The following is an 11,293-nucleotide window of genomic DNA, read 5'->3' on the forward strand; positions in this document are numbered from 1 at the left end:
AAAGAAAGAAAGAAAGAAAGAAAGAAAGAAAGAAAGAAAGAAAGAAAGAAAGAAAGAAAGAAAGAAAGAAAGAAAAGAAAGAAAGAAAGAGAAAGGAAGGAAGGAAGGAAGGAAGGAAAGAAAGAAAGAAGGAAAGAAAGAAAGGAGGGAGGGAGGGAGGAAGGAAGGAAGGAAAGAAAGAGAAAGAGAGAGAGAAAGAGAGAAAGAAAGAGAAAGAAAGAAAGAGAGAGAGAAAAAAAGAAAGAAAGAGAAAGAGAGAAAAGAAAGGAAGGAAAGGAAAGGATAGGAAAGGGAAAAGATGGGAAAGGAAAGGAAAGGAAAAGAAAAGAAAAAGATGACCTTAGGTTAGGCAAAGATTTTTAAAAGGTATAACACCAAATACATGATTCAAAAAATACGAAATGGATGAATTTGCACTTCACCAAATTTTAACACTTTTGCTCTTCAAGTCACCATTAAGAAAATGCAAAGACAAGCCACAGACTGGGAGAAATATTTGCAAATCATGTATCTGATAAAGGGCTATATCCATGGTATGTAAAGAACTATAGAAAATCACTAGTAAGATAAACAACTCCATTTAAGAATGCGCACAAGTGCTGGGTGCAGTGGCTCACGCCTGTAATCCCAGCACGTTCGGAGGCCAAGGCAGGTGGATCACCTGAGGTCAGAAGTTCAAGACCAGCCTGGCCAACATGGTGAAACCCCGTTTCTACTAAAAACACAAAAATTAGCCAGGCGTGGTGGTGGGCATCTATAATCCCAGATACTCAGGAGGCTGAGACAGGAGAATTGCTCGAACCTGGGAGGCGGAGCTTGCAGTGAGCCGAGATGGTGCCATTGCACTCCGGCCTGAGCAACAGAGCCAGACCCTGTCTCAAAAAATATTAGTAACAATAACTGTGGTAAAAAATACATTACATAAAATTTATCATTGAACCACTTGTAAGGTACAGTTCAGTAGTGTTGAGTATTTGACATTGTTGTACAATTTCCAGAACTTTTTCCTCTGGGTAAACTGAAACTCTGGACTCATTAAACACTAACTCCCCCTTCTCCCCACCACACAGCCCCTGGCAAGCTCCATATTACTTTGGGTCTCTATGCTTTTGACCACTCTAGGCCCCTCATATAAACAGAATCATATAGTGTTTCTTTTTTTGTGACTGGCTTTTTCCACTTCGCATAACGACCTCAAGGTTCATCTATGTTGTAGCCTGTGTCAGAATTTCATTTCTTTTTTTTTTTTTTTTTTTTTTTTTTTTTTTTTTTTTTGAGACTGAGTATTGCCTGTCACCCAGGCTGGAGTATGGTGGAACGATCTTGGCTCACTGTAACCTCTGCCTCCTGGGTTCAAGTGATTCTCCTGCCTCAGCTTCCTGAACAACTGGGATTACAGGCGCGCCACCACGCCCAGCTAATTTTTGTATTTTTAGTAGAGACAGAGTTTCACTACGTTGGAAAGGCTGTTCTCGAATTCCAGACTCCAGGTGATCCACCTGCCTCGGCCTCCCAAAGTGCTGGGATTACAGATGTGAGTCATCGAGCCCAGCCCTAGAATTTCCTTCCTTTTTAAGGTTAAATAATATTGCATTGAATGAATGGGTGAATTTTATGGTATGCAAATCATAACTCAATAAAGTTTCTTTCTTTCTTTCTTTCTTTTTTTTAAAGAGGCAGAATCCAGAGCAGTAATTATTGGGCAGGGGGCAGTGAACAGAGGTGGGCATGCTGGAGGATGGGAGCCGGCGCTGTCCTGTTTCTTTGACCTCACTGCTGGTTAACTGGGTAGGTTCGCATTGTAAAAACTCACTGAGCTCCGCACTTCGGATCCTAGCTCTTCTCCACAGGTATTCATCTTCAATAAAACATTTTCTACGGAATCCCTATTGAGACAACTTCACAGTGTCATCCTGAGGCTCAAACAGCGCCTGGTAAACTACGAGCTGCCTGGCACCTGCGAGAGCTGTTGCGGTGATCTCGACGGCTGGTCTGAGTTTTAAATGCCCAGCTCCCCCTGGCCCCACGTCGCCAGGTTTTCTTGAGCTCAGTCCTGAGTCTCACTCACCCCACATTTGGGAAACATTTGACAGGATTCACTGTGTGTTCCAAATAAGCATTAATGAAAGAATTCCAAGTCTCGGCCCTGCCTGTCTGCCCTCTAGGCGACTCACACCACCGCTGTCCCCAAGCACACTTCCCACGTCCCCACTCTGCTGAGGCCGAGACTCACTCTGCAGGACGAGGATCACCACTTTCTTCACCATGCCCATCTCGTTCTCTGCCAGGCACTGGTACTGTCCCGCATCGTCCCTCTGCAAGTGGGCACAGAAGAGGGGGCACGGTGCTCAGAGAAGAAGACGAGCAGCTCAGACAGTTGGGTAGGGGACTGAGGCCAGCCAGCCAGCAAGGGGCTTAGGCTGTGGACCAGCCAGGGACACCTGATCCCCCACAGAGCATCGGAAGGGCCTCTGTGACCACTTGTCAGCAGACATGCAAAGAGAATCCAGCCCCTTTTCACACCCGAAAATGGGGGGCTGTGACTAAGGTCCCTGTTGCCTTAGGTGGAACAACTTGCTGGGAAAGCATGGTGTAGATCCACCTCTTCCAAACTGTGTACGTTGACATCTTACTGTCCCATGGCACATTATTTGAGACTCTTTGGAAAAAAGGGTTCCATGGTGAAGTAAGTTTGGGAGATAGTGAGTTAGATGACATGTTATGGTACTTTGGAAATCAATAACTATAGGAAAACAAGAACATTAGACACCTCTGTTGTACAAACAGGATGGCAGGCCCTCTCGGGGCATTTATGGTGCCAGTGTGCAAAGTGAGTCTTCCAGAAGGGAGACGGTTTGCAGTGTTGCCCTAACACGTGGCCCACGGATATGTGATGGAACTCAGGTGGCACGCTGGCTCACATCACTTCTGAGTGGCAGCACCACCATGAGATGGGGCTAGGGCAGTCTGAGGCCACCATCCACTCCCAGAAGATGGTATCTAGTGGGCCACACCCAAAGGACTCGGGGGGACTGCATGGCACAAAGTTAAGAGTGTAGGTTTGGAGGTCAGACCAACGTGGGACTGAATCCCAACCCCGCTGCTTACTGCCCTGAACCCATTACTTAGGACATTTTCATGCTTCTGGAGCCTCAGTTTCCCCTTCTGTAAAATGGGAATGATAACTGCTAGGATCTTATAAGCATTAAATGGAACAATGCTTGCTAAGTGCGAGGCCCCGTGCCTGGCCCAAGTTAGTACTTGGGCAACAGGTGTCATTACTACCACTGCTCTTACTCCTACTCTTATTACTAGTCCTATTATTATTACTACCCAGAGAAAGGCTCCCAAATGGGTAAGATCAAGGCCCCTAAGACAAACTTGAGTCAGGACTGACTTGGGGATTTCTGCACAATCACCAGAACTTGAGGCACAAAATGGAAGTTAAGGGGGCTGCCCGAGGGCCCAAGGCTTTGGAAACAGCACGGACCCTGAGGCAGGAAACCTGGGGGTGGGGGCCCTGCCTCCTGTACTTATTGGCTGTGGGCCTCTCTGAACTTCAGTGTCTTCGTCTGCAAATAGGGAGCACGATTACCTGCCTACCCTGCCCCTGAGGTTGTTAATAACAACATTTTGGGAGCATTACCCACAGATCACTCTTAAATAATGCGTATGAGACATCTCACTGGTTTCTAATTACAATCCTATGAGGTAGAACGAATTTGCTCCATTGAATGGGTGGATGACCGAGGAACAGAAAAGCCCAGTGGCCGGAGGTCAATATTGGTGGTAGTGGGAGGATGTCTGGGGAATGGGCAGGGAGGTGCTTTGTAGACTGCAGAAGCGGGGGGGCAACATGAAGAACCCTCTTGAGCAATCAGAAAAAGCATAGAGTTGTCCTTGGTGGCCCCACCCAAGGTGCCAGGCCCCGCCTTGCCTCAGTCCTGCGGATGGTCAGCGAGCCATTCCGCAGCTGGTGCCGGAGGCGGCTGCCCCGCAGTGGAAGGCCATCTTTGATCCAGCGGATGGCTGGCACTGGGTCTCCACGCGCCACACAGTCTAGCTGAATGCTGCCTCCTACAGGTTCCACCAGGTAGGAGAAAGCCTCCCCTTGTAGGACAGGAGCCTCTGCATGGGGTGACATGGAGCAAGCTGTCAGAAAAGAGGCTCCCTACAGGCTCAACCTCCCATAAACCCCAAAGGTCTGCCCAACTCCTGCCTCCAGGGGCTTCCAGAGGCTCCTGCTAGCCCAGCATGGTTGTGTGTAGTCAGTGCATCAGGGACAGCAAACAGTGTCCATGTCATGGGTCAAGTCACAAAGACTGGCAGTGGTTTCCAGGAACTGTGCTAAGAAGCATTTGAAGCTGAATGAGAACAGTGCTGTGATTGATTAGTGATGCCTGAGACGGGCACAGGCAGGGACGCAGTGCTGCGTGTGTCATACACTCTCTCACAGATGGATGACACTAGCAGCGGAGTACCTGCTCGGTACTTTGGAAATCAATAACTATAAAAAAACAAGAACCCTAGACACCTCTGTTGTACAAAGCAACACTATGAGATTCATGCTAATCTCAAAACACTCTTGGAGGCTCTGGACTGGCTTATATCCTTCCTGGTTTCCTGAGGTTGGATCTACCAAAAGCTGCAGTTCTCTTTTGGTGCCTGGGGCTGCTGATTCCCTCCATCCGGCCCCACCCATCCCGAAGTTGTGCAAACTAAGTCATGGCGTCACCGAGGGCTCCTGTGCTACTCTTGGTAGATGAGTAGGTCATAGGAGACAACCGGCTGGCTGGCAAGCTTCTGGCATTTTTCTGCCAGGATGCCCTGGCCCCCATGCTCTCCTTCTACCCTGGCACCATCCAGCTGCAGGTAGTGCTGTAGGGCAATTGGTCAGATTCCAATTCTACTTGCAGCCAGGGTCGTCTTGGGAGTGTCAAAAATACTGATGCCTAGGCCTCACCCCAGCGAGGCTGGTTTACAGAGTTGGAGGAAGAAGCTGGGCTTTGGAATTTCAAGTACCCCAGGGGATTCTAACATGCAGTCGGGGGGGGAGCCACTAGTTCAGAGGACAGGAGGCCAGGTTCTCAGGAAACCAATAGATTGGGTCCCAGTAGACTGGAGGTCTTGAGAGAGAAGCCACCTGGGAAATGCGCCTTACCCTTCACGTGGACGAAGCTGACCGCCTGCGTGCGGCCCACTCTGTTCTCCGCCCAGCAGACATAGGTCCCGCTGTCTTCTCTGGAGACAGAGGCCCGCTGCAGCGTGCTGCCTCCATCCTGCTCAGACACCCCTTCTGTGGTGGAGAAAGAGAAGCCCGAGGGGGACTCTGAGTCGGGTGCGGGGAACTCCTGCTCTCAACACTTCCCTGGTGCGTGGGTACCTGCAGGAACTTAATAAAAACGCAGAAACAGATGGGAGTCCCGGGTGAAGGCTAATCAAGCCAGACCCATTCCTGGGAGGCACAGGCCACACTGGAGGCTGCAGTTAATGAACCCTCCTTCTACCATTTTCCAGCGCACACTGTGTGTTTGATAAACGGTCAAGGGCAGGTCTTTGGGGACCTCTTTGCACAGGGCACTTACTGACACACTGCTACAATTTCTAGAGAGGATTCCCTTTTTTTTTTTTTTTTGAGACAGTTTCGCTCTTGCTGCCCAGGCTGGAGTGCAATGGCACGATCTCGGCTCACTGCAACCTCCATCTCCCAGGTTCAACCAATTCTCCTGCCTCAGCCTCCCGAGTAGCTGGGATTACAGGCATGTGCCACCACGCCCAGCTAATGTTGTATTTTTAGTAGAGACGGGGTTTCACCATGTTGGTCAGGCTGGTCTCGAACTCCTGACCTCAGGTGATCCGCCCGCCTTGGCCCCCCAAAATGCTGGGATTACAGGCGTGAGCCACCGTGCTCGGCCGAGAGAAGGATTCTAATAATGGACTTTTCCTTTGGGGTTGGCCATTGCTTCTAGGAGAGGAATATGGACAAGCATCACCATCAATTAGGCATCTCCTCTGGGCCAGGCCTGTGCTGAGCACAGCCCCTCCACTGTCATTCTGTCCTCAGGACCCCTGGTTATGTCCATTTGACAGATGGAGAGCGGAGCTCAGAGAGGCCGAACTATTATACTTGCCCAAGGTCCCTCCCCAAGAAGCGGTGGGGCCCAGCAAAGCCTTCACCACAGGTGTGCACGGGTATTCCACACCTGGGGACTCAGAGTTAGGAATGTGTGAAGTCATATCCTAATATAGGAAAGTATCATTTTGCAGTGGAGGGGACTTAGCAATTTATCAACTCAGCAGACACTGAGTACCCAGCAGGTACTCCACAGGCCCTGTGTCTCCCTAGACATCACCTGGGTTTCTGGTAGGAGGACAGAGCCCCCACAGCCCCCTGGCAAAAGGGGTTTGCTGAGGGTCCCACAATGGGAGCAGTAGCTCTGGGCTAGAACACAGGCCTCCCCGTCCTGGCCCTGAGGTCTCTAGGTTGGCTCTCCTTGGGCGGTCTCTGGCCAGCTCTGATATATGGCTTGTCACATATGGCCACAGCTGGGTTTGCCCTGTCCGCCTACATAGGGCCACATTGGAAGACCCAGAACCAACAGGGCTGACTGACAACCTCTTCCTTTCCACTAGGTTGGGTCTCCCCACCTGCCCTCCCTTTTTGACCTCCCGGGGTCCTGGCTCTCTTTCCCAACCACGCTCAGCAGACCCAGACCTGTGACTGGCCGGTCGTTGACAGTCCAGCCAATGCGAGGGGTGGGGCTGCCCCGGGCTGCACAGCGAAGCCACAGCCTGTCCCCAAGGCGCAGGCTGCGGTCCCCAGGCAGGGTGGTGAACACAGGCAGCGCCAGGATGGTGAGGTGCACACGGCGGCGGGCCCGGCCCACGGCATTCTCAGCGGTACAGGTATAGGTGCCTGCGTCCCGGCCCTGTGAGCAAAGAAAGGGGTTGGCCGGAGAACTTCCCCGACCTCAGCATAGGTCAGGATGCCGCTAACCCTTGAAGGTTCTCACGGAGCATCCAGCCCACAGAGGGGAAGTGACTTGCCCAAGGTCACACAGCTAGCAAACAGGTCAGCATCACCACCGCCACCGCACCCTTGCCCTGCCCTGTAGCGTTCACACGCTCTGCTGCTTCATAACCCCAGGGCTGACTGCATGATCGCAATAGCTACTGTTTACCAAACACCTACTGTGTGCTGCCCTGTGCTCAGAACTTGATCTGCACTGCAGGCCTTGCTTTTGGTGCCCTGATAGAGGGCCCAGCAGGGGCTCCAAGAGGAGGAGTTACGTGGTACACTCAAGCAGGGCTGGTGCGCTCGCCACTGCTCCACCAGGCTCCCCAGGTAGCTCGGTCCAATGCCCCTGACCCTTTTACGTGTGTCCACTGAACCCATCCGGAGAGGGTCGCTTCACAGAATTGCAGAATCTGATGAGTTCTGAGGGAAAGGGGGTCGGGGTCGGGGGTCCCACCCATACCCCCGGCTCAACACTCCCCAAAACCCAGAGGACAGTTAATGCGAATGCATGGTTGAGAACAACTGGGTAGGCTTTCGGGACACGAAGTCATCGCCACATCCCTGAGCCCTCCTTCCCCAGGAGCTGGCTGCCGAGGTCCAGGTTCAAATTTGGGTTCTGCCTCTTGGCAATGGTGGACAACTAGGTACACTTTGAGCCTTAGTTCTGGCCGTCTGTACCCGGCATGGTAACACTGATTTCCCCAGGCTCCCAGGGTTAAAGGCTGCACTATGCTCGGCGCAGAGCATGACAAACAGGGGTCTCAGCCATTATTCCCTGCTGTGCCCCTCGGGGCATGCCTCACCTCCAAGTTCTTCACCAGCAACTCCCCAGAAGGCTGGATGGTGAACTTCCCCTCGGCGCCTGACACAGGCTGGCCATCTTTGTCCCAGGTGATGTTGGGCTCAGGACTGCCCCTGGCCTTGCAAGGCAAGAATGCGTGGGAGCCTTCGGTGGTAGACAGGTCTGGGAGGCCATTCTCGATCACTGGTGGGACTGTGGGCAGAGGGAGGCCCACTCGGAACTGAGGCTGGGGGAGGTGGCTGACCCCATCCCAGGGCCCCTGGCCTTTGGCCCAGCCCTTCAGCCCTCCCTGGTCATCAGCTGCCCCCTCCAACTCCCTAGTCATAGGCCATTGCCCATACTCAGGATGATTTGGGGACTGCCTGAGTTTGGTGTAGCTGTGACGGTGATTCCATTGCACCTGTGCACACATGTACACACACACACGTGCACACACAGAGATGACTAAAGCCACAGGACAGAGGTCTTGGGCACAAACTCCTTGTACTAGGCCACCTCCACGGACAAAAGCAGGGCAGCCATCACAGAGCATCCCTGCAGAGGAGCTATGCTGGGCAGAGTGAGGGTCACTGGCTTGGTGTCCGGCTGGTCTGGTGACCAGCGATGCTCCAGATCTGAGGGGAGAGGAGCACGCTGGACAAGGAGGTGTGGAGGAAGCCTGGAGCCCCTCTGAGTTCACAGCCAGAGTCCGACTCTAGCCCTACACAGCTGCGGGCGGGGACAGCCACTGAGATACCACAAAGCAGGCCACTGGGGCCAAGACACGACCAGCCCATACTGAATATTCCCAGCAGACTTTGCAGATTTTTGGCCAATGATGCCACCTTATCTCTGAAGCCAATGATTAATCAAACTAAGGGAAGGGCACATGCAATGGTGTGTGTGCCAGAGCAGGGCCAGAGAGGCTGCAGCTGCTGGAAACCGGAATGAATGAGGGATGCTGGACTCATGTTCCACAGGGCTAGAGAGAAGGCAGAGGGGATGGGAGTTTACGTCTGAACCCAGAACTCAGGTGCACAATGAGAGAGGTTCCCCTTAATTCCTTCTAGAACTGTAAGCAGTGTGCCCTGCCAGGCAGGGAAGGGAGAAGCCTGCAGGAGCCTCAAAGCCCTTCAGTTGCCAGGGCCCACCTCGGGCCCGTCTTCACACCCACCTTGCACCACCAGCCGTGTCTTCCCCATGGCGCTGCCTGCACTGTTCTTGGCGATGCAGAGATAGTTTCCAGCATCCTCCGGGCTGGCATGGGCAATCCGCAGCTGTCCGCCCGGTAGGACCTGGGTACTCACTCCTGAATGAGGAAGAAGAAAATCGGGGGCCAGGGAGCTGGGGTGGGGGACCTCCGAGGTGGGTAGATTGGGCTATTCCGTCTCACAGGCAGCAAATGACTTGCTGGGGTCACAGAGTGACCAAGGGACAGAAGGAGCCAAGAAGCCTGACCCCGAGCCCAACCCAGTTGCCTGCTCCCGACCTCCCAACTCAGCCACCGAGTGCTTGGATGGCGTCTCAGGCCGTGGTGACAGGAGAAGGGTTGGGGAGGGGGAGGCCAGAGCAAGGGTGGGGGCGTGTCTGGGCAGGCCAGGGGCTTTCCAGGACCTCTCAGCAGGTCTGCGGGGTCTCCCAGGGCAGGAAACAGGAACCCCCCAGGCCCACACTCTTCTCTTCCCTTCCCAGGCTGGCTGCCAGGGGCCCTCACCCGCAAGGACATTGAGCCCTTCCTTCTGCCAGGTGATGGTCGGCCGGGGGATGCCTGAGGCCTCGCAGGGCAGCAGCACCTCCTCCTCTGCCACTGCCCGAACCACGCTGGGCAGCGGCTTCACCACTGGGGAGGCTACAAAGGACAGGGGTGCAGAGGGCCCTGAGAATGTCCATAACACAGCTCCTCCAACCAGGGGGCCTCGGAGAGCATCAGAGAGAGAGGCCTCTAAGGAGGACAGGGGTTCTAGAAACATCGGCCACAGCAACAAGGACGCCATGGCTGATTCTTTTCCTCCCAAAGAATCCCATGAGAGACACGTCTGGGCCTCTGAGACCTCACCTCCCTCCTGAGCCCCACCTGCCTCTGGCTCTCCACCTGCTCCCCTGGCCCTAGGAACTCTGGGGTCTGGACCATAGACTCTTACCTTGCACGGTGAGGAAGACGTGCTTGTGGGCGACGCCGGCAGAGTTGCGGGCTGAGCAGGTGTAGCGGCCTGCATGGATGGGGAGGGCCTGCCCGATCTCCAGGGCGCCTGCGGGTGGGAATCAGAGTGAGGGGGTCAGGACAGAGGTCCCCAGGGATGGAGGTGGCAGGGCTCCTACACAATCCCATTCTGTCTCTGGTCACTCAACCTGCCTCCTTTGCTCATTTAAAAACAGTCTGGGGGATGTGACTACACGGGAAACTGGCGTCTAGGTTTGCCTCTGTGCCCTGTTCAAAGCAGAGGCATGGGCGAGTTCCTTCCACTCTCTGGACCTCAGTTTCCCTGTGTGTACAATGAATAATCAGACAAGATGGTCTCTAGACCCTTTTGGCTGTAAAGTTCCAGGATCTGTCACTCCCCTGCCTGTAATCCCCCGCTCACAGTTCCACACCCTGCTATCCTCACCTTGCTCTGCTAAAAACTCACCTCCTCTAGGAAGCCTCCCAGGATTACTGCCTCCTCTCCTCCCTTTATCCTCCCGACCTTAGCCTTGGTTACTCAGTGAACACCATTTTAACCTTCCCAGACTGCAGGCTGCACCTGGGCAGTGAAGTGATGAGGATTGTAAATTGTGCTCCGTGGAACCCTGGGGGCCTGCTGGGTGGGGGAAGGGAGCAAGGCCCACAGCACTCTGGCCCACCCGCAGCCTGCCCCAGCCCCAGCTGGAACCAGAACTGTGGTTTGTTTTACCTGTTGAACTTTGTTGTTACCACTTATACTTATCGGAAAGAAGTTTTTGTTTTGTATTTTGTTTTGAGACAAGGTCTCACTCTGTTGCCCAGGCTGCAGTACACTGGTGCAATCATAGCTCACTGCATCCTTGAACTCCTATGCTCCAGCAATCCTCCCACCTCAGCCTCTCAAGCAGCTAGGACCACAGGCACGCACCACCACAGTCGGCTAATTTTTTAAAATGTGTTTGTAGAGATGGGGTCTTGCTGTGTTGCCCAGGCTGGTCTCAAACTCCTGGCTACAAACAGTCCTCCTGCCTCAGCCTCCCAAAATGCTGGAATTATAGTGCACGAGTCCCTGTGCCCGGCCTGGAAGGAAGTTCTATTGCTTCAGAAGAGTTTGAAAATCACAGGTCTGGCCAGTGGTTCCTAGACTTTAGGATTTCGCTAACCAACTAACAAACAAATTTGGACACTCTCCATAAAGCTTCCAACGGTTTATTTTGACAAGCAAAGACATTTAAAAAATCACCAAGTTAGGCTGGGCGCAATGGCTCATGCCTGTAATCCCAGCACTTTGGGAGGCTGAGGCATGCAGATCACAAGGTCAGGAGATCGAGAC

At 53.3% G+C, this 11,293-nt stretch overlaps 1 protein-coding gene across 1 annotated transcript in view; it reads right to left on the minus strand.

The window, feature by feature from the left end:
- The window catches only part of HMCN2 (hemicentin 2), a 163,971-nt gene that overhangs the window by 24,287 nt on the left and 128,391 nt on the right, over positions 1–11,293 (minus strand). The window contains exons 76-83 of the mRNA XM_011971201.1: positions 9,941–10,048; positions 9,514–9,648; positions 8,974–9,108; positions 7,822–8,012; positions 6,716–6,929; positions 5,162–5,296; positions 3,938–4,128; positions 2,234–2,315 (exon numbers count right to left, since the gene is read on the minus strand). Of these exons, the coding sequence (XP_011826591.1) occupies positions 2,234–2,315; positions 3,938–4,128; positions 5,162–5,296; positions 6,716–6,929; positions 7,822–8,012; positions 8,974–9,108; positions 9,514–9,648; positions 9,941–10,048 (1,191 nt within the window). The remainder of the gene's footprint in view (positions 1–2,233; positions 2,316–3,937; positions 4,129–5,161; positions 5,297–6,715; positions 6,930–7,821; positions 8,013–8,973; positions 9,109–9,513; positions 9,649–9,940; positions 10,049–11,293) is intronic.

Source organism: Mandrillus leucophaeus, unplaced genomic scaffold (assembly GCF_000951045.1).
Source record: "Mandrillus leucophaeus isolate KB7577 unplaced genomic scaffold, Mleu.le_1.0 Scaffold99, whole genome shotgun sequence".
Taxonomy (NCBI): Eukaryota; Metazoa; Chordata; class Mammalia; order Primates; family Cercopithecidae; genus Mandrillus; species Mandrillus leucophaeus.